This window comes from Argiope bruennichi, chromosome 3 (genome assembly GCF_947563725.1).
Source record: "Argiope bruennichi chromosome 3, qqArgBrue1.1, whole genome shotgun sequence".
Classification (NCBI taxonomy): Eukaryota; Metazoa; Arthropoda; class Arachnida; order Araneae; family Araneidae; genus Argiope; species Argiope bruennichi.
Window position 1 is genome coordinate 93,893,520 of NC_079153.1, and position 24,581 is coordinate 93,918,100.

Here is a 24,581-nt window from a genome sequence, read left to right on the forward strand (position 1 = left end):
TTTATTTCAATCAATAAATATACTCCTGAAAATAACCATGACTAAATTCTCCAAACTACGAATCATACTGGTAAAATAATCTTGATCTAATTTTCAATCTTTTGCAACCAAATTTGCCTGAATTGAATATCATTATTTTAGACCAATCAGTTCCAGTAATTCTCTGGACGCTGATTGGCATATTTTCTTCAAGATGTTCAATAGAAATTTTAATTGGAGTATTTTCATAGAATAGATTTTCAGCTTTTCATAATTCAAACAGTTTTACTCACAAAAGAGTGAATTTTTCATTTTTTAAATATTAATGTCTCAAAAATATTTAGATAAATATGACTAACAGAACAGAAGATTTGTATAAAAATTTTTAATTAGTAATTCATTGGAATATTTATTGATTTAAAATTACATAAAAATATAATTATTTATTTCATTTAGATTATTTTTTATTAGATATATATGCATCTACCTTCACCTACCCGTTTTGAAATTATAAATGAGAAAAAACTTAAAGAATCTCAATAAAAATCTTACCAACAATTCTTTCTCGTTAAAACATTTCTCTTTCACCCGTTCATCAAACTCTACAGCTAAATATAATTTTCCTACATAAAACAGAAAGAATACAATGTTTTAGTATTTATTAATGTTAGAATATTTTAATAATTAAAAATGTATAAAACTAAGAAGCAAAAAGAGATAGAGAGATCAAAGCTCACCAATATGTGAAGATGATTTTCGCTCAAGTTTCAGAAGTCGACCATCATTCAAAATTTGATCAACGTCTAGGTTACCTGATGCATTTACACTAATTATATTAAAAAGCAATCGAGGTTTTTCTTTAGTGTTTTCACAATCAGTATCATAGTCTGCTTCACTTTCTTTTTCACAGTCCGATTTCTCACTATCATAATCTTCACCATTAGTCATATCTACATCTAGAATAAACAATATATAATTTAAGCATAAATATATAATAAAACAATATATAATTCAAGCATAAATGGTGCCAAAATGAATTTATTTGAAATGGCAATAGAAAATGGAAACTTCATTTAAGTATATTTAATTCCATTTGGCAATGTGAATGAAAAACATTTTACCAAAACTTCTACAATACAATTCCTTCAAGCAATTACCCCCCCCCCTTTTCTTTTACCAAATATGCAACTTTAAGGCAATCTAATTTCCTGAATCCAGACAATAAGCATAAATATGTTGATCACTTTCAATTTCTACAGGAGCTTTCGGATTAATGTAATTATGTTCAATGCAACACATACCTTTTAAAAGAAAATATGTCATCCTAGACATTTTAAAATACAAGTACTTAATTTTACATCATTAGTTCACATTTGGGGTGAATTTCTTAGCAATTTATTTTTAAAGTTGTGTAAAACTGGCTACCTAAGCATGAATTTTTTTTAAAAATTTTTTAGTTACATAATTACAAATGGAATATAGTTCTTTTCAATGCTTGCTCCATAGCATTTAGATAAAAGTAACAATTAGAAATTCTTGCAAATTATCTGATTAAATAAAATGTCTTATTTCAGAATTTGAAGGAGAAACATATTCAAAATTTTACTACTTTTATGAATGATGCATGTAAGGCATGAAGATCCCCCCCCCCCCATTTAGCTTTTACCATTTTGTATTCTTACAATAGATATAAAATCATGCAAACAGATGAATGATATTATTTATCTAAGTAATTTAGTTTCCTGAGAATTTCGACTGCATTAAGAATAGATGAAATAGCTCCCCCACTTATCTTTAAAATACATCTCATGGGCAAAATCAACGATAACCTTTTAAATGCAATAGATTTACATCTTTAACTTGAAATTTTTCATTCAGTATATAAAAAACTTATTACGATATACAGAAATGAATGAAATGCAAGATTCCTGAGAAAAGTTAAACATACAAAGACCTTTGATATAAGGAGGCTCCATTGCATTTTTATTCCACTACGTAGTATGCAGATTATTCAGCAGTTTTGAAGTCCAAATAATCAATATATTTCATCTTACCTAGAATCACAACTATTTAAAAATTCTTTTTAAACTTCAATCTGTACTTAAAAATTTAAACATAGCCAGTTATATACTTTAATGCACCCTTCCTTCTACAAGCAAGAGGATTTAAATATAAGTTTTATTGATATTCTATTCCTAATATTTTAATTGCAGTGGCTTCATGCATTTTAAGCAAATCAGTTATCTCTCCTGCAACAGCAACATTTTTTAATAAATTCTGTTGGATTCACAAGAGGGGATTCCCCCACTAAACATTTGAAATTGAAGCTAAGGTTACAAATATACCATATAATTAAAAGTTTCAACACTGTAATGAAGAACAAAATGGCAGGGATTTAAAATTAATAAATAAAAAACTTCACAAGAAATGCACAATAATTTGCAAGTGAAGAATGATTTATAGAAACGTAATTTATACAATTCAATCATTTATATGATTCATTCGCAATTTGATTTCAGTTGAGCAAAAGTTTGGTCACCCAGGTACTTCTAAAACTAAACTCCACATTCTGTTTTTTTAATAAAACAAAAAAGTAGTAAAGATTCACATATTACCAATTTTTCTTTATCTTATCTTACACTTAATACAGATATTATATTACATATGATGGATGGGATTTTATATTAATAGAATTAAATAAAAAACGAATACATCAACAGATATCCATTTTGATTATTTAAACTTCACAATAAATACCCAGGTATTTTACATCACTAACCTCCATTTTGTTTTTCAGCCTCTGATGAAGCCAATGCTTCCCATTCTTCATCTGTCTGTGGAGGTTTAAGGAACCGTCTAAAAGCAAAAAATAAAAAAATCTCAAAATTATCCAAACAAATGCAGTTAAATTATCAATGAAATATAAATATTTTATTTACTTCAGGAGTAAACTGATTTCACAGTTCAGTAACTGCATCATACATGGAGCTCATGGATTAAATATATTATATATATATAAAACTTTAAAATATAATAATCATTTAAATTCATTATTATTATTATTAATTTTGTTATCACTGTTATATTGCAATTTTTGGGATTCTATTTATCAGTTACAAGGTAGACTTATTTTTTTTTAAAGCACTTTATGAGTACTTTTTAAACATCTTTAAGAGAAAAAAATAAGAATAATCTTAACCAAATCTTTTTTTTTTTCATTACAGAACTATAAATTTGATGAAATAAATGATCTTTGTAATAACTAAGTAAGTATTAATTTTACAAAAATATAAACATAAAATACTTCCAGGATTCACTGAATATTTTTTTACCAACGTTGAAACTAAGTTATTTTTTAAAAGCTAGTTTCATCTCATACTAAAAGACTTTCATTGCATATCCTAAATTATTTAATTACACTGTAGTTAGTAGTATAAAGGGGGGGGGGGGAATAAAATTAAGGACATAAGTAAACAAATATAAAAATAATGCTTTTTTTATGAAATATATGAATAAGATTGCTTCTCCTTAGAGATTTTTCTAAACACTTTCATTTTGTTCAATTTTTTTATTCATAACTTTTTCCAACTAATTACTTTTGTTAGGAATGAAAAGTTTTTTTTGTTTGTCGAACAAGTAAATACATTAGCTTTATATTCAGCAATTCCCTTTTCCAAGACTCATTTCTTTTCTGTTAAAAGATCAAGAAATCAGAGTCTATTTTTCTTTATATCACTGAAAACTATTTCTTCCACCATCTGTTTCGCCAAAAGTAGGCAATATTTTGAATGGGCTGATATTGCTAACATTCTCAATTCTTTAATAAAGTTTACTGAGAGGATTCTGCTAAACTGTTTTATTTGGTCATAGACTGCATGTTGAGAAACATGATATTTTTCATTCACATTTCCCACTTCAATATTTCAATTTACAAAAAGTTAACCCAATCTCATTTTCTTGACATGAAAATTATCAAAATCAAGTAAAGGTGATTTGAGTAGGAAATCTATAAGCTCCATGAGAATAACATCTTAATACCATTTTTCAGGCCTTATGGTGAAAGTACAACACATAATCTGATTCATTTTCACATTTACTGTTCAAAACCAAACATTTCTTAAAGATGCAAAATTTACTGAATTCATTATGCACTCCAACATTTTTTAAACAAGCTACTGATAATACTTGAAAAACATATAATGTTGTCGAATATATTACTCTTATGGAATGCAAATCAATAATTTGTCCCTACTTATGCCTGCATTACTTTATCAATTGCAGAATGACATTCATTGTTACTAAGGATATAATTTAAACTGAGAAATTTTCTTAGAAAACTTCTAAAATGCATATTAGTTGTTACTAAACAAAAGTGGATTATCACTCTGATACATCCGAAGAAATGGCTTAATGTGTTCTCCCATTAATACATGGGAAACCAAGTAAAAATTGGAGACCTTAAGCAAGGCCATGAATGCTACGAGTAGACAAACTTTTATTTCCAGAATCTCAGTATAGAAAGAAAGAAGATTAAAAAAAAAAAAAAAAAAAAAAAAAAACTGAATATGCTACAAAACTTTTCAGCTGGCAAGTTGAATCCAAAATTTATGACAGAACTACAAATTTTAGAAACAAGATAACACACAAAAATTTCATTTATTTAAATTGTATCTGAGTATGCTTGTTACAATATCTACATATATGCAAATATAAAGACCAATAAATGGTCAACTCATTATCAAATTTGGTTCAAAAATTTTATATGGATCAATACTTTATACGAATATAACATTTTGAAGATATGCTTTTCACTTGTACTTGGACAAACAAACCAACAAAAATCTTCATAAAAATGGATTCCATTCAAAATTTGGTTTCAATCTGCAAATTTAATGTTAAAAATTCCAGTTTAGAGCATGTTTTGAGATACTGAACATAAATTATAATGATGCAAAATTTTGAGATCAAATTTTTTGGCGATTACTAATTTTTTTCTTCAAATACTTCACATACGAAAAAAATAAAGAACTTTATTGGCATTAATTTAGTTTTGACATCATTTGGCAACAGGAATGAATGACTTACAAGTAACTTTGAAGCATATGAATATTTTGCTTTATATATATTTTTGAAAGCCCTGAATCATTCAGTGTATTCACTTATAAAAGTCCACAATGAATCAAATGCACATTTTCTGGCTTATTAATTTTTTTTCTTTTTTTCTTTTTACAAAAATTAAGTGAAATAAAAATACTTAAATAATTAACAAATGGAAAACTACTAAATGATGTAGAAATATTACAATTGCTGTACAAACATGTAATCATATGCAGAAAAGAAAGGAGGAGCGGAAATTATTGTCAAAAACATAATATGAACACATAAAATTATTTCTAAAAAAGATTTTTCCTTATCTAAAACAAGCAAAATGTAGTGAAAAAGGAGCCAAATTAATGAAAAAGATAAATTTTCCTCATTCTATCAGCATGTTCTGAAACTGAGATAAAACCTTTTTCACTGACTACCAGATTCAATGAATGATCCAACAGCAGAAAATCTATGAAATGATTTTCTTTTTCCCATCAAAAGAAAAATATAAGCACTTTATATAAGGACCATAAAAAAAGTTTTTAAGGACTTTTATAATGTTACAAAATTTGATTAGGAAAATTAGTTTTCAAAACATTTGCACATGAATTTTTAAATAGAGTTATGAATCAAAAAATAATTCCATAATTTGAAACATATAGAAATTCAGATTTTATGAAACATAACTTTGATGTAAGGGAGGGAAAAATCTACAATGCAAATCTTAGTAATCATGTCAACACCAAAGTGTGCACTTTTTCATATCTAAATATTTTATATACCCCCTGATATGGGCTTTGAAATTAGGGAAAGATGATAGCTTCTATAGCTAAAGCCAAGAAAGAGAGGTCAACTGACATTTCAATATAATACATTTTAGAAAGTTATAATATAACTTTAATTTGCATAATTTTCTATTGATATAAATGAGTTCAAATTTTGTTAAAAATTTCAGTAGTCCTTATTGATAAATACTCTTACGAAAAATATCAGTTTAATTAGATTAATGCCCTTACTTTGAGATTACACAAGGGCTATTTCAGGATTGATGGCACAACTTTAAATAATGGTTAAATGATAAATTTGATACCACTTCAGATATCATATACAAAAGATGAGTCTTCAATGGAATCTCATATAAAACTTGAGATCATTTGGACTTAAAATCAAGACAACAAGGTTGCCAAGAAAATTATCAGTAATCAAATAAATTAGCAGAAAAGCATAAATTAGATAAGAAATTTCCAAAGTACCTTGCTTAAGCAAAATATTCTGGAAATTTTTCATATATGCTTTTTAGAGCTTTATAACAAAAACATGCAATAGCATTTGCATAAATCCTTTTTATCATTCATTAACTAAATTACATTTCAAGCAACAGAAAGTAAAAACTCTACTTACGACATTTGTTGCAGCAAAATACCATACAGTTGAACAAAGGAACAGTTCTTTCCTGTGACTGGGATGAAAATAGGATGACCAAAAAGAGTAGAAGATGTACCAGTATTTGAAGATTTAGATCTAATATATAGTATAAAATAGTTACAATCATGAATTAAATTTTTAGGACATATTTTTTTAAAGATAGACATTCTGAAACAATATACATGTCTTATATAAAGTCTCATATTTCATAAATTATAGTGCTGCTTTTCATTTTACGATGAAAAAAAAATTCAAGCATTATTAAGAATAAATAATGTTATTTAAAAACAAGATGACTAACTTAAGTGGGAAAATGGCAGAAGTGTAATATTATTGTATCCAAGCATAGTTAAGATAAAGTTAACATGACATATTATCAATTTGAAATTTACCTAACTTTTTCAAAATATCTACTGAAACATAGTGGCACTATGCAAGGTGAATAAAAGTTATTCTATTTACACATATGCTTAAACAATATTATATACAGTTATATTTTGATGTTATAGTATAGGTGCGAACAAATAAAAAAAAACATATAAGTCAGTCAACATTCGCACATGCATGAATTTTAATTAACTGGGAGATAATTGTAAGAAAAACAGTCATATGGAAGAAAAATATGCAATCGAGATTGCAGTTTGCAAACATATTATTAAAAAATTATATATTTATTAAAGCATATAAATTAAATTGCTTCAATGTCAAATTTATAACAATTGCTTCAATAACAAATTTATCTAACAATTGGACTTCCTCTTTCTGAAAATTCTTTGTGACATTATAATAAGGGAAGAAATAAAAGAATATTAATCAAAATATGTCTTTTTATTAATATACTGTCATCAAAATCTTTTAACCAATCCTGATTTTGTGTCAAGTTTGAAATTGTCCTTTTTGTGGTGGATCTGGGACTGGGGTGTTGACTTCTATAGTAGTGATTTGCTTACAAAGTCTGTATATTCTTAGAAAATATGTGATGAAGGTGATTAAAAAAAAAAAACCCATCAGAAATCACTTAACTTTGAAATCTAAATTACTGCATAATTTTGAAATATTTGCATAAAATACATAAAGAATTGTTTATGAAATGATTAAAAATATTATTACTTACTTTTTGTGCTTTAAATAAACAGGAAGCATACAAGCAGGTCCATTTTCTTCTAAATTAGCAGGAATTTCATAGCTACAAAATTATATATTACAAACAGTTCAATTTCAAATTTATTGTTACAAAGAAATAATAATTCAACAGAATAATATAAAAAAGCTACTTTCATCAATCGGTATTAATTATTTAACCAATTAATTACAAATATAAACATACACACTTACACAATATAATTTAAACATAAAATATCACCAGTAATTACTATATATATATATATATATATATATATATATATATATATATATATATATATATATAAATAATGAAAATAGGTTGTTTTAAATATTTTATGCAAGTTTCGCTTGAAAATCTTATTAAAGGATTTTCATTGCATGGCTAGACTTATTTAATTACATTATTATTGACTGCTACTATTTAATTATTCTATACTAGAAAAGGATATTTATACTTCTACTTCATTAACATTCCAATTGCTCGAGGGGAAAAAAAAAGTAAGAACTTGGGTAAACGAATTTAGAATATAAAAAGTATGCTATTTATTTTTATTAAATATAAAAATAAAAGTTTATTTCTTTTTAGATATTTTCTAAATACTTTGCCAATTCATTCAAATCTTGTTTGCTAGCAAATGCTCAGCAAACAAGTAATCATGAGCAGAAAAAGAATGGCGAGCTTAAGCCACAGATAACACAGTAAGAAGATAAAAAGTGGTCTTAGATTAATACATCAAATTATCACTAAAAAGGAATTTCTCACATTTAAACAAGTAAAAGGAGTCAAGTAAATGAAAAGACATATTCCCCCATACTATTAATATTTTCCTTAACTAAGATAAAAGTATTTTCCATTGATCTCTGGGTTCACTGAGATCCATAAAGCACTGGAATATCAAAGAAAATACCTATATAAAATCAGGCAGATCTAGCATAAATCTATAATGGGGTGGATTTTTCTGCCAAAAAAAAAAAAAAAAAAAAAAAAAAAAAAAAAAGGAGAAAAAATAAACATGTGCAATAAAACATTTTTAAGGCCCATATAAAAGGGCCAGCGAAAAAAAAAAAAAAAAAAAAAGCAGTTTTAAAGGACTTTTAATGAGGATATGCATCCTATCTAAGTGTAATTTGTTACATCCAGTTTAACTTCAATGTAACAGCATATTTTCAGCAAAAAAAAAAAAAAAAAAAAAAGTGAAAATAAAATACAGTATATATTTTTGAACTGATTGTACACATTTATTTTTGAAAAGAATTTATAATGTACACAGATCTCTCTATATTTCTTATTTATTACAGACAAATCTAAGTTAATGAGCATCTCACATAACAAGGAAAGCTAAATATAAAAAAGTAACTTGCTTGATGAGTGATACTTCCTAAAGAGTTGCCTTTTAAAATGTTCATGATTTAAAATCATTTGTTTCAATTCAAGACTATTTAAAGGCACTATTTGTTTTCATATATTACACATTGTCGATTGACATGTATCAATCTGTATTAAGCACATGTTTGATAAGAATCCTTATATCCACATAGTAAAACATTTGGCCAGATAGCATGGTTGAACATGTCTCAAGGGTTTGAGCAAGTGCTTGTGAAGCGTTAATTCATTAGATTTTGTCTCTGGCCAATATTTTGGTGGATGGCAAAAACACTGACAAGCTGGTAGAAGAACATTGTCGGAACTACCACAGAACTTATGGAGTTGCATAATAAAAAGCTGTGGTAGATATTTGGTAAGGAGAAGAAGAAATAATAAACGCAACAACTTGTTGGCGAAATAAAGAGGGTGCTGAAATGATTGTGTCATATGTTGAGAGGAATCACACCAATAAGACAGTAATTATACATGCTACAAATTCATTTAACAATAATGCTGTGTCTCATTTTCATCATAATTTGCAGCATATCCCATATCCAAAGGGCAAGGAAAAAATAGTTTAACAAGTGTTTTGTATTACTAATAAGATTTGTGAACAAATTATGCTGGTTATGTGAGATTCCATTGTATTTTATATCAAGGTAGGAAAGATGTATATTTTTGTAATTGCAATGACTTTAATTCAATAAATATACTCATATTAATGTATTAGCAGTTAAATATAATTAAGTATCAAGAATCTCTTCCACCTTCCCAAGCACTGTGATATATTATATCCATACAATTTTAAAGTTTTAAAATGGACTGTGAAGAGATATGAAAAACTATGCACTTGCAACACAAATTTCTAAAGTAATAAAATTTTACACATAAATATATGATTAAATCCATAGTACCATATTGCAGTTTAAAAAGTAAACTTGCTGAATACTGATACATTAGATATCAATATTAGAGAGAGAAAATAACTGGAAGATATATTTTAAGTTCAATTAGTGATATTCTAAAATTGGAATCCCTTAACCAATCTTACTATAGTATGAAATTAACTTCCACGTTTTGCTACACTCTTTACTATATTAATCATAATTCACTTTTAGTGCGCAACTGATTTAGTCTGAAAATTGGAAGCACTTAATTTGTATTGAATTTCTTAAGCATAATCAGTTCATCTAATGTTCAGGAGTCCTCCAATAAAATATTTGTAAGTATCAAATTGTGATAATCAATAAAGCCATGCTATTTTAATAGTCTGAATCATCTTAATCGAGTATGTCACATGACACAAATCTATTAATTACACAACTGTGTAATTAATCTACTTTCTAACTTTTGAAGCATTTTATTTTCGTAAGCTATGCAATAATTAAACAGAATCTCTCTAGCATATATTGAATATTTGATTAAAAAATAAAACCTATTGTAAAAATTTAAAAACAAACTAAATAAAATTTTAAAATCTAGGTGAAAACATTATCCATCTAAATTAACATTAATAAAATCATTAACCAGAAAATTTGGCGAATTTTAAAATGCTGTAGCAATTATTTTTACAAGATCACATTTCAAAAGGTTATCATAGGAATTGGGGGTGAGAATTGTTGATATTAATTAATTTTCAATTAAAATTTCACAAAAATTCAGCATTTCTAAATAAAATGCAGTAAATCAAATCCAACCATGAGAAGTGCAAACAGAAGTGAAAAGGAAGGAGCAATAATGAGCAAAAACATTTTTTTATATAAATATATTAGAACAATAAAAACAACTTACACAAATATTTCATCTCTTTCCATAATATTACTCAAAAGTTCCTCTTTGCCAAAAATTTTATGCAATCGATGATTATAGACATCAGTAACAATCAACTGAAAAAGAGATAAAAATAATTTTTTGTACATTAAAAAATTCATGGATTGAAAAAAATGTTGTCATTTCAAACTTTCTTCTTTATTTTTCACAAAAGCAAAAATTTTATACATTAAATTAATAATAATTCTATACATTATTTACATCATTAAAATTTTGGTGGCAGTTAACTGACATAATTTTTTTTATAAGTTCTATAAACTAGATGTCCTAGATGTAAATTAGATAAACTTCAAAATATAATCCAAGGCTTCCAAAAAAAAAAAAAAAAAGTATTTCTTGACATTATTACATATAAATATATGGACTTAAAATTGCACCAATGTGATAAATTGAGAAACTGCATTTACAAGAATAGTAATTTATTATTCACCAGATGTCTGAGTGGGGAATGGCCACTGACATTATAAGACACTCTAAAAAGTTTCTGCAAGGGAGGAGAAATACAAGCTATTTCAAAGTCATAAGAAGACAAGAATGTTAAAATTAGTAATATGAAGATTTGGTAGAGACAAAAATATCTCAATATGCTCTATTCTCCAAATAAGAATAAAGCTTATAGTATTAGCAAGAACATATGACAGATAAAATTAGACATCACCTTTTCTTTTTTTCTAAAGGCCTGAAATGAAAGCTGAAAATTGAAGTCCAAATAAATCTTTTATGAGCATACCAGAAAGGAAACAATAGTAGCTTTTTGAAGTATCTACTTTGATGATCACAAATATAAAACTGAAGAGGAACATAACTGGAGTATTTCTTTACTATACAAAACTGATATAAATTTCAAAGAATTGAGCATAACAAATTTGCTGTTAATACATGGAATAATAGAACCGTTATATACAGACTCCAAAAATTTATTACTAAAATTTCAGCATTGCTTAGTTTCATTCTAATGAATTTCTGTTAAAGTATTTGACACAATGTTCAGATGGATCAATACTTGATCTTTAAGGATTCTCTGAGACAATAAGCAAAATAATAATTTTTAGCATTTACCAACTAATGAAACTTCACAATGTTAAAAAAACACATTCTTACATTTGAAAAGGGGGGGGGGGGCAACTATAGTTTTAGTACAGATTAAAAATACTTCTGGGACATTTATATGGTGTTACCCAAACCACTGTTCAACAGATCTTAGTCAAACCTTGGGTAATTATCACATGTCAAATAGCTTACAACTGTTCAACAGCTTTAAGTTCAGAGTAGCACAAAAGTGCCATATGAAATATTTAAGGATATTGCCAAGTTCATTATAAAAATTTATACACATAAATAGCTTATACTTGGACGTAACCATCATGGAATTTCCTGTTCTCTTACTGAATCATAAATTTCTTGCATATCTAAAGAATCAATTGAAGCAAACTATGGATGATATTACTCAAAGATATAGTTTCTTTGCAAAACTAAATAGGATATTTCTTGCAGATCCTAATAAAATACTGTCTATTAGTATAAGTAGAATACTTTTTCAAGGATAAGAAAATTACAACAATCATGTATCTTTAAAGTCTCAAAAAAAAAAAAAAAAAAAAAAAAAACTAATGCAATGGAGGTGATTTTGTTCTTATAAGCTGATAATAACCTAGACAGGGCATCCAAAAAATATTTGTATGTTTGCTAAATGCATACTTCTTTTTTATTTGATTCAATTTCTGTCACTCTCTGAGAGCAGAAAAAAAGTCAGTTATTAAAGCAATTATGACATCTCTAATTATATATGTGGAAAATCTGTCAAAATATCTTCTGAGAGATGCACAGTGTAGAGTAATTGGGATGTACATGAAAAAAATTAAAATGCAATAATCTATATATGACAAGTTGGAAGAAGTTTCTAGAGATCAGCAAAGAGTTAAATAAATTTTTAATAGGTATAAGAAGGCCTAGTATCTTATACTATAATTAATAGTTTATAATGAAACAGAATTATAAATTTTGTGAAGATAAATCAGCCGATAGACATAAAAACTCCAATGATAAATGTTTCTTAAACTTTAAAATTTATTTTTCAAAATTTTTTTTGAAATACTTCTGGAGAACGAAGTGAAAAATTCCAGAAAATATTAAACAGCTAACCAATAGACAACTTAGCATGATTTGACAGAATTTTTTTCTCTTTTGAATCGTTACATTTTTCAATCCATTCTAATGCATATACATACATTCAGACTAATTCTAATCCATTATATGAAATAAAATAATTCTTAATATTATATTTAATATTACAATGTGCATTTGGTATAATAAAATCTTTTGTAATGAAACAGATCAAGTATTTCCACAGAAGACTTTGTCAGTCATAAATATTTTAGCATTTAAAAATTATAAATCATAAAATTTTATCCAAATAAATTCTTAAGTTTCCTTTAAAAGTAATAGAAACTGCAAAATAACATTACATAAAATTATTATTTTCTATACTTTTATATCTTAATAAAAATTACCTAATACAGGTCAACTGGATCACAAAATATGTCACAGGTTATATTTCATTTAATAGTTTTAATATTCATCAAAATATTAAATCAACAGTACTATTCTAAAAACAAAAAATATGTTTTGATGTTCCTAATACTTACATTAGATGCTGGAATGTGAACACTTTTATAAACAGCTTCACAGAGATCCTGAACATTTCCCATTTTAGGAGCAGAAACTTTCATCTACAAAGTAACAAAACTAGTAAGTTTTATTAAACAGATTAGAGCACGAGATAAATTATACACAAAGTTACTTACCTTTAAAGGTCTAGCAAGAGGATCAGCAGATATTAACAGAATTTCTATTTGTCTTTCTTTCTTTATTGGTAAAGGTAATGACAGGTAACAGAAAGGATCAAATGTTATAGATACTTTTGTACATTCAGGACACACCAAAGTTGACTTTAAAAGACCATGAAATATGTCAACAATCACAGAGTTATTCCTCTTTAAGTAGTTTTCCCAAGCTTCTTTAGCCACAAGCTAGAAAGAAATACAGATATATAAATCAGTAAAGAAATATAGTCAGTAAATTCACTAGAAAAGTAAATGAAAAAGGCATAAGCATCAAAATAAAACCATTTTGTATGTATATTAGATACTTTTCTTTCCAATGCCATTTTTTTTCTTAGCTCACTTTTAATTAAAGTAACTTTTAATTTAACTAAATAAATTACATATAGCTAACTAAAGAGAAAGTTTTATACCAACTCTAGTACTTTTCATCCTACCACATAATGATAACGAGGATGAAATTTCAAAGAATTACATTCAAAGGATCTTGACTCACTACCTCCTAAACTAAAAATCTATCTATATTATAAAATGCTAACATTTCCGGCAAAGACAATGTTCTCATTATTTGTTGTCACATGGCAACGGTCAAATGCGAATAAACCATTGTATGAACTTCAAATTGCTTCATTTAATATTTTTAAAGTACCCAACACTTCGATTTGTACTGAAAAATTTTATTTGAATTTTTCTGGATTAAGATATACATTTTTTTAAATTGGCCCTGTGTCACTATAAAGTCTATTCAGTCAGAGAAATACAGGTATAAGGGGGGGGGGGAAGAGAGGAGGCTTCAAATAAAAGTTTAATTGGGCAAAAAAAAAAAAAAAAAAAAAAAAAAAAAAAAAAAAGTTTAACTGTAGCTAGATGGATAATTGCTATAACTACATTATTTTACAAATTTTTATTTTTTATTTTTTAAGATTGGAAAATTATTTTTCTAATCATATCAACTCCATTTCCTACAATTTTTGACTTTAATTATAATATTCTTTATTTGCACAATGTAAATAATGTTTTAAAATGTTATGGTTAAATTCAAACTCACATTAAATCACATGATTTTGCCAATCATTAACTCTGCAGCAATTTTTTAAATTGCAATAAGTTACATAACAAGGTTATATTACATATATATATAAATGCATTCCATATTATTTACAAAGAAGTCTAGAAAGTCAATTATCTGAGCGAACAAACTGGTCACCAAAAGCAGGTAGTGTTCTTTTGAACAACCAAAATATTATTTTAACTTATAGAATAGGAATTATCAAATGATCACTATCAGGCATGGAACTTCAAATTATTACTGTATATGCAATTAAAAAATAAAAATAAAACATAACAAATATACTAAAAAAAATCATTGCATACTTCATCAGGCCTTCCATCTGCATCTTGTTGCTCAATGTATGGTTTTTTCTTTACTCTATTTAAATCTTCATGTAATCCATCAAGTAGAAACGCCATTAACTCTTGACAATCTTGTTGTTGATAACCAGAGAATTGAGGAGCAAAACGACCAACAATCATCTACAGGTGAAGAATTTTAACCAATATTAGCAATAAATTGGCAATTATCAAATTTACATCTAATAATATTTAACATTCAAATTAATTATTTTCAATTTGAATGCACTGAAAAGTAGTTTATGACTATTCTACAGATTTATTCTGGCAGCGTAGCATTTCATTTTACATCAATGCAGACTACTTAATTCCAGACAAAAAAAAAAAAAAATCAAGCTTTAACCCAAAGGAAAAATGATTCCTAGATGTTATCAGTGGAGCAAGAAATTTTACGAGTAACAATCGCAAACACAAACACTGAAACAAACACTGAATAAAGTTAAACTATTAATTGAAAATGAGGAACATTAACATATAACATTAAACAAATCACACAACGAAACAATAAACTAAGAAACAGGAGAACCAGAATTTCAGTTTGATATTTTCAACAATTAGCAACTGTTTTTAGAACCCATAATCATTTGAAATATTTCTGATATGAAACCTTCAAGAAGAACCTTTAAACATTTTGAAAGTGAATCCTTATAAACATATACTTTTAGAAACTCTAAAGAGAAATTCCATTAAAAATATTTTTAACTGGAATAATTTAATGTGTTATATACTTTAACCATAAAAAATAATTAAAATTATATCAACACTAGAATTATTAATTAATGACAGTAAAAAATTCCTTTTTCAAATTTTATAATTTATAAAAGTTACCTTGAAATTTCGTGGAACAGTATAAGAATATCGGCCACACCACATATTTTTTATCAATTCACCAAATGACTTTGCAATTTCTCCTTGCATGCCAAGAGGATTCTCATTGTTCAATTCATCCCAGTAGCGATCTTGAAGAAAATAATCTACCAGAGGCGGTGTATTGCTCATGCACTAAAATAGAAAAATAAAGAAAAAAATTACCATTCAAACGGAATTTACAAACAATTAAGACATAAAAAACATTGATAGAAAGATGAGGCATAATAATTTTTTAATATAAGATAATGTCTCAAACTTATTGCAGAAACATGAATAATTCAATAAAAGATATCCTAGCAACTAAAAAATTATTTAAAACTCTGTTGGCAAATGTAAAAGACATCTTTTTAAAATATTGCCAAATTTTCTTTTTTAATTAAAACATATATATATTAACAAACTTAAAAATAGTTTAGTCTTTTAATCTAGCAGATTACACTGCCAAAATGAGTTGCTGTAGGCCAAGATGGCATGAAATGCTATCTTTAAAGAAAACAATTAGTGTATAAACAATACACTGTAGATGAGGTAATGAAGGTTGCAATTTCTCAGCAATTATTTCAAAAAGCTTATAATTAGACTTAACTGCCAAAAATATAGGCTACAAAATTTTTTGCATACATAATAAAAGTCACCTTTTCTTACATTTCTTCCAATTCACAAGGCAGGCGAGGAAGAGCAAAATTATTTCCAACGCTTGTCATTTTACAATAATCATTACTCAGATGAACTCTGATTTGAAATTTTCTTCGATGTAATAAGTTTTAAGAATTTGTAATAAACATTAAGAGTCAAGATCTTATTACTCCAACATAAAATTATCTCATTTTACCATATTTATAACTGAACCCCAATATATCATATAATTTGTCAGATATATTATACATATACAGAAATAACACCTAAGTACATATATCCAATCTAAGATATAAAAAGTATTAAGAGTTTAGCTAAAGACAAATAATAATAATACTAACTTGCAAAGCTGCATTCATGAAGCAGGTGTTTCCCAAATTACTCAAGCCACACAGTCCTGGTTGAACATTTCCTGTACTTCCAGAATGATATTCATATGCATAGCTAGAGCTGCCATAGCCACCGCCAACACTACCATAACTTCTTGTAGCCCTAAAAAATAACCAAAAGACAATTTTTTTAAACCATAGTTTATTGAATAGATTAAATTTGTACTAAATTTCCAATTATCTTAAAATATGTGTATTTAAAACAAACTAAAAATACAAATATTCAAAAGAATGACAAGAAAAAATATTCTTTTTACAAAAAACCTTTACATTATAAAAATTAACAATTATTTTAATTGTTATAAACTAGCATTTATAAAAACTAAAAATTAAGAAAAATAACACAGAAACAAGAGTTTGTTAAAAGTAAGAACATTCATGATACATAATCAACACCCCCCCCCATTGGTAATAAATTAATATTTTAAAGAGGGATAATATAGAAATGTGAATTTCGTTTAGCATTACCAATAAAAAAGCTGGTTGTCAAATTGCAACTTATCATGCACTGTTTTCTTAAGCATTATCAATTAAAAAATCATTACGAATGAAATTCTCAGAAGCCACATTTTACTTCATAAAGATCATTTTTAACATACTATATAGCAAAACAAGTAACAGTAAAGCAAGACTAAGTGCACATATCCAACAAGAATGTCAAAGAAAGCATGTTGACGGAATTACATACATAGTACTTGACTGGTTGTTGTAAGCCCTTGTATCACCAGAACCAGTGCTTGATGAGTTGGTGTATGATAATGCTGCACTTGTACTGAAAGTAAAAATACAACAAATATTTTTCTTTTTCCTTCACAAATAATTAAGTTTTAAATAAATAAAAACCTAATACTAGACAGATAATCATATGTAGAGAAAACATTAAAATCTCAATTGCAAGTACAGAAAACAATATAGTTCATACATGATACAATAAAATTATTATACATAAACAGTTGTACCTTTTAACTTGTCTAGGCCAAGTACCATCATCATTTCTTTCTTCAATTATCAACACCTAAAAAATTGTTTAAAAGGAAAAAAATTTGCAAAATATTTAGACAAAAGTCTTGCAACTTATCACAGGCACTTATAAATAAGAGAAGGAAAACACGATAAGAACTTCTAAACATTCACAATTTTATCAACCATTATTTATGATGAAGATTTAAATCTATAAATCAAGTAAAATTGCATGACCCAGTCATAGTGATTTAAAAAAATGCAAATACAGGCATTTCTATCCATTAACATTTGAAATCTTAGTGTCATACTAATTTCCTATAAAGTATAACCAAGATCAGCAACATTTCTTTGCTACCTTCAGAAAGTTATTGTAGAAATTCACTAAAAACAGAAGTTAAAAAATAGCTACAAATATATCTGCTGAAAATAATAGAATCTGCCCTAACAGTCACAGAAGTTATAAACCATCTTCTCTTAAATATTATATATACGAAACATGAATACACATCTCGTACCAATCAGAATAGATTGGACCATGGTTAATGTTACACTCTCAAGAATAAAAAATTAAAATTTTTACACATCTTGAATGTTTCAACATTAATTTATTTAAACTGCTATTACTTGCACAAAAAGGAGGTTATTTCAATAAAAGATTTCTGTCCATATCATCTTTAATACAAGTCCATAAAATAAATGTCTCTGTTTAGCAGCATCTACAGCTAAAATGAATGAACGAAATGAAGCCACATTTCATAAACTGTAGAAGGCATGGAATGATAAATTCCACAGGGAAAAAAAAAAAGTACCAAAGATTACTCATGTGAGAAATATTGGTTTGGCTATCATGTACAAATGAGGAAATTTGCATATTAAGACAGATTATACAAAATTCCTAGTGTGTGTGTGTGACAGCAGCTCAATGCATTTCTTCTAATAAGAAAAGAGCAAACGACTTACTAGCAGATCATTTTAGACTATTGATTTGTGCTTAATATGCTACTTAAATGTGCTACCTTACCTCGGTGTGCTTTAATGGTAAAGCTGATCTACAATAGACTGTGTAATGCCATGGCTGTTCTTAAGCAATATCAGAATCTTCATAACCTGTGCAAAGGTACGTCTGCTGTAGCACCGAAAGCAACGATTAAAATATTCGAAGAAACTGGTTTACCAGGACTTAGGAGCCAGCAGAGGACGAAAAGCAGTACCAGATGAAGAATTAACAGATGTTGCTACAGCAGTGTTTGACAATATATAGACTAACAGTTGTCCTAAAGCTTGTACAATTGCTCAAAAAAATGAATATGCACCATGCTACTGTATGGAAAATCTTATGCAAAATGCCGCATTTCTATCGCAGAAGATACGCTGTGTGCAAGCATTACAAATCATAGATTATTAAAAGCATCTCACTTTCATTTTAATGTTTCTTGCCCAAATGGGGATCAGCGTTGATTGGCCTTGGAGAATATTATGGGGTGATGAGGCTAATTTTTATTTCAATGGGCTGTCAATATTTAGAACTGCCATATTTGGGCATGTGAGCATCCTATAGTAATCCAAGAAATGCCACTGCATTCCCCAAAGGTCACCATGTTGTGTAGTTTTATGGCCAATTTCATAATCAGTCGGTACTGTTTTTTTTTTGAGAACCTCACTTTAATGGGTCATATTACTTACAAAATTAATGGTAAAAAATATAGGCAAATGCTTTAAACTTTTGTTATTCCACAACAGCAGCAAAAACAATCCTTTATAACCTGCAACAACTTTAATGCAAGATGAAGCACGACCACATATTCATTGTTCAGTACAGAGCCTTTTACAATAGCATTTCAATACTGAGAGTCGATATTTTCAGACGGAATAGCTGCCAAGTTCCCCAGACATCAACCCATGTGACTTTGGATGTAGAATACTGAAATCCACAGTGCATGCTGGTGGTGTTCCAAACCAGTGTGTCTGGTAATGTTACAAAAGATGAGCTGTTATGAACAATAAAACTGACAGTTTACATGCAGCAATAGAGAATGTCATACACCATATGCAATATGTTGTACACAGGGAAGGTCAGCATTTTGAAAACGTTGCACTGCGTCCAGGGGACCCTAATGTTTATGAATATTATGAATAAAGGATTATTTTCTGTCAGTTTCATGGATTCATTTATAACTGTATTCCTACAGTGCCAGTATTTTCCCCATTGGCAATATTTGGTAGTAATTTTTTCCCCCTGCAGAATTTATCTACTCATGCATTTTACAATCTGTGTATGAAATCTAGTTTCCTTTCGTTCATTCGTTTTAGCTGCATATGCTGTCAAACAGGGAAAGCTATTTTATTGGCCATCCTGTATAAAAATGTTAAACTGGAGTATTAATAACATGTAACTATATACCGTTCATTTCAGTATTCCGAGACAACCACTTTTCAACAATTCTGACACATTAAGGGGAGAGACGTTCTTGGAATTCTTCATGATTCTTTGACCCTGATTTTCAGCCTATTAGATATCTTTTGTTAATATTTTTTACATGTATGTGAATATGGGGTTGTTTCTGATTGTATTATTTTAATCCAGTCTGCAAGTAATTCTGAGTTTATTTTATTGTTAAATGTAAACATCCCACTCCTCTCACCCATATTTTGACGAATTAAAACCATAATAACGCATGCGCAAATACGCAGAGGGTTTTAGAATCTGTTGTCAAACAATAACAGAATTTCAGCTTTCTTAATAAGTAGAAAAATTTGCAAAATAAATAAATATTAATAATAAAATGAAAAGCTGCAGGTCAGCAGAAGAATTACACCCATGTTCTTCAGATCAGAAGTTATTATGTTTCAATTTAATTGTGATATTCAACATTATTATTTTGTACTTATTAATCAGCAGACATTAATACATTCTTTGAATTAAATTTCTAAAATTTTGTATTTACATTAAGCAATAAAATGGTAAATATTCTTACTTAAATAATTATTCTGTCCCCCCCATGCCAGGAATTATTGGGATAACATGCAAGTAGTAAACTCGTGTATGTTATTATGCATTCTCATCATTTTTGTCTGGGAACAGAAGATAATATGTAAATAGCCAGATGGCTTGTATCATTATTCACACATCCCATTATCTGAATTTGGATTAATTTTTGGTAAGTTTCCAGAAAATGTAAACAATACTCTTTCCCAAGATAAATAGTATTGATGATGATTTTGAATACCATATTTAATGAATGTTTTAACTGTTCCACAAATTAATGCATAATTACTAAAAATGATACCTAAATTCTCAGCATTTAAAACACACAAAATAATCAAGTTCAAACTGCACCTCTTATATGATAATTTAGAGGTGCACTATTTGACTATAGCAATTCCAAAGCCTAAAATTTTAGCAAAATAATCCAAGAATTCTTACCTGCCCATGATAGAGACCTGCATCTTGAACTGTACTGTCTTTGTTGTTTAAATGTTCATATGTATTATGACTATAGCGATTCCAAAGCCTAGTCTCTTTTTCAGAAGGGATATTAAATATACTCCGCATTTCTTGCTCAATGTACCCTATAAAGAATTATACACATACAGACAATTAGAATATTAAAAATTTCACTATAAAAAAGACAGACTAATACAAGATAAAAAGCAATAGTTCAATTTAAAAATAAAACATAATTCAGAAAGTATTTGTAAACACTATTTTTTTTTTAGAGAAAGAAGAAAATAAATGTTTAATGTAAAATGAAAGGGATAAAAGTATAGAAGAACATTTTCTAAAGCATTATTTATTGAAATTATGCAGTGAACTAACCACAGATAAACTAGAAACATGTCATTTTTAAAAGTAGCCAATGATAAAAACATTTTTAGAAATTCATACCAAGTAATGAAGGGAAAGGTAGAAACAAACTTTCATAATTTTGATAAATAAATCAGAACTACAGAATTTATAATTTTTTACCTATTGTGTCTGATTTACTGAACTTTTTTGTTACAACATGCTCTAGATCACTATTTGAACACAACTTGAATTCCAACAAATATACTTCAACCTACAAACAAGAATAATTTTAGGCTACAATTGTAAAATTAGCAAATAAATATTAAGCTTAGTGAAAACTCAAGTTAAGAATACATAGGAAAGTTGTTATATGATTATATTATTGATGTGCGATACAATGCATTTATACTTACGCGAGATTTACAGAAACACTTAAATAAAATTTAATAATCTTTTCTTAAATATAAATTCTTAAACTACATAACACTGGCAAAATTTTAGCTTAACCACATGCCATCAGCAGGATTTATGCTCAACTGCATATAATTAATAGAATTTTAAAGTATAAGAAAGCGGTTAATATATAAGCACCATAATTTTTTAAATCAAAATGTCAATTATTATCATTAATTTATTGATTTGAAATGGTTTCACAGTCATTACAGCAAGATTTCAGACTGCACTGAAGCATGCTACATAAGACTTTTCTTATACTGTCAACTAGAGTTATCACTGGCTTAAAGGGAAAACAATAATAATAATAAATCAAGAATTTGTAATATATGATACAAATAATTTAATATGCATTATTATGAAATAAAACCTTAAAAAATTAAAATAATCCTTGAACTCAGCTTTAAATTTATACATTAAGTATCAAAAAGAATTTTTAAATTCAATATATTTCAAAGAGATTTAATAAAATAATGAAAAATAATGTAATGACTTTTTTAGATCTGACACAGATAAATAATTTTCTGTTAATCTAAATTTTTGTATAAAACTGAAAAATCATACCTTGCAGTGTTTGACAAACATGCCATATTCCACAACTTTACGTACAATTGCTTGTTGACCTTCAACTAATCCATACCACTTTACCAACAAATCCCACGCTTCTTCAGGCAAAAGGACATAATCCAATTCATCAATCAGGTGGTCTTTAATCTCACCACTTCCATCATCTATTCAACACAAATTCTCTTTATAGTTTAATTTCAAAAAATTATTTCAAATAAAACAATTTAATTAAAATTAAATACCAAACAAACTTACACATTATATAGTAGCATGAAAAAGATGCAAGCAAAAAATAAAGACTATGTAATTACAATATGGTATCAATTTAGAGATGAGAAATATTGTACATTTCATAAACAAGTAAAGCAATTTTTAGCATTAATGTGGATTTTTGAGGCAATTTTATCCATATTCTATTTTTTTAACATTAAAAATTCTTTACATTTCCAAAAATAGGATATTTTTTAAAAGTATTTGATGGTTGTGAAGAATGAAATTTTGAAGATGGAATTTCTTTAACATAACAAATAACTTTTCTTTAACATAAACATAATTCTTAACAAAAATATAATACTTCGAGTAATAATAACAATAAAATCAATGAATGGGAAAAGCTAAAAACCAGTTTTCTTGTTCTTTTTACATATCAAGAGTTTTAATAGTATATATATTAATATATAATCCAGATACAGATGTTGACATTTTCCAGTGACTGTAAGTATGAATGGAAAAAGTTAAAAACTAGTTTTCTAGCTTTTTTTTTTTTTTTTTTTTTTTTTTTACATATCAAGAGTTTTAATAGCATATATACAAATATATAACCTAGATAAGGATGTTGACATTTTCCGGTGAATGTCAGCACTTATATAATTGCCATTCGACATCCAATGGATGAGAGTGCCAATATTCACCACAGTATGTTCACATTCTTATTTCAGGTCTTAAAGGTAACACACAAATGAAATCAGATGTAAAGTTCAGCAGTTGAGGGGAAAAAAAAAAAAAAAAAAAAAAAAAAGCATTGATTTTCAAAACAGTATGCATCTTTTTATTATATTTACTGCAATGTATGCAACATATTAGTGCATTTGTTAATAAAAATTTAAAAGTCTGAAATCTTTACAGGCATTCTTATTTTATTTTTTTAAAACTTCATTGAAACCATTACCACTCCTTTATATTGATTGTACTGCATGAGATAATTTCACATTCAACTTAAAGAGTTTTACTAGTTATTTAATTTCATTAATTTAATGCTTTGAATTTAGAAAATTCAAAGTTCTCATATTTAGCATCATCATCTAAAATTCTAATAATAATTCTTAAACATTCAAAAAGAACCTTTTTAAATACCATTCACATGCACAAAACTACTTACCCCTAAGAAGAGGAGAGTTGTCAATGGGGCCAGGATGTGTTGCACGATCTCCAACATTGGCAGTTTCCCAATTGTCATAACCAACATATTTCTTCCATTGTTTAAACCATTTATTATCAATGAGACACCTTCAAATAAAAATGAGAGTGATATAAAGAGATATTGAAAAACGTTGCTTTATTACTCAATTTAACATTCATAACAGAGAAACATATTTATGCTAACATTGTTTTAGAAACTTAATTGAATTCGATTAATAATTTAGATATAATAGTTTCCTAAACACCATAAAAAATTAAAAGAATAACACTTCACTTAAAATTTAGAACACAACAATGCTGTTTCTTTACATTAGCTAATTAAAATTATATTCATATGCAAAATTATATATATCTTTTATATGATTTACTACTTTCTAACTTAAAGAAACATTTTTCAATGTGCATATTTCATAACTCGAAATTATTTAAAAGAG

At 27.2% G+C, this 24,581-nt stretch overlaps 1 protein-coding gene across 1 annotated transcript in view; it reads right to left on the reverse strand.

The window, feature by feature from the left end:
* The window catches only part of LOC129963148 (ubiquitin carboxyl-terminal hydrolase 4-like), a 28,849-nt gene that overhangs the window by 3,401 nt on the left and 867 nt on the right, over window positions 1-24,581 (reverse strand). Inside the window, exons 2-18 of the mRNA XM_056077251.1 lie at window positions 24,107-24,234; window positions 22,726-22,892; window positions 21,889-21,979; window positions 21,346-21,491; window positions 17,918-17,973; window positions 17,647-17,730; window positions 16,911-17,061; window positions 15,892-16,065; window positions 15,028-15,186; window positions 13,618-13,842; window positions 13,459-13,542; window positions 10,775-10,869; window positions 7,607-7,678; window positions 6,469-6,588; window positions 2,759-2,835; window positions 717-935; window positions 532-602 (exon numbers count right to left, since the gene is read on the reverse strand). Of these exons, the coding sequence (XP_055933226.1) occupies window positions 532-602; window positions 717-935; window positions 2,759-2,835; window positions 6,469-6,588; window positions 7,607-7,678; window positions 10,775-10,869; window positions 13,459-13,542; window positions 13,618-13,842; window positions 15,028-15,186; window positions 15,892-16,065; window positions 16,911-17,061; window positions 17,647-17,730; window positions 17,918-17,973; window positions 21,346-21,491; window positions 21,889-21,979; window positions 22,726-22,892; window positions 24,107-24,234 (2,119 nt within the window). The remainder of the gene's footprint in view (window positions 1-531; window positions 603-716; window positions 936-2,758; window positions 2,836-6,468; window positions 6,589-7,606; window positions 7,679-10,774; window positions 10,870-13,458; window positions 13,543-13,617; window positions 13,843-15,027; window positions 15,187-15,891; window positions 16,066-16,910; window positions 17,062-17,646; window positions 17,731-17,917; window positions 17,974-21,345; window positions 21,492-21,888; window positions 21,980-22,725; window positions 22,893-24,106; window positions 24,235-24,581) is intronic.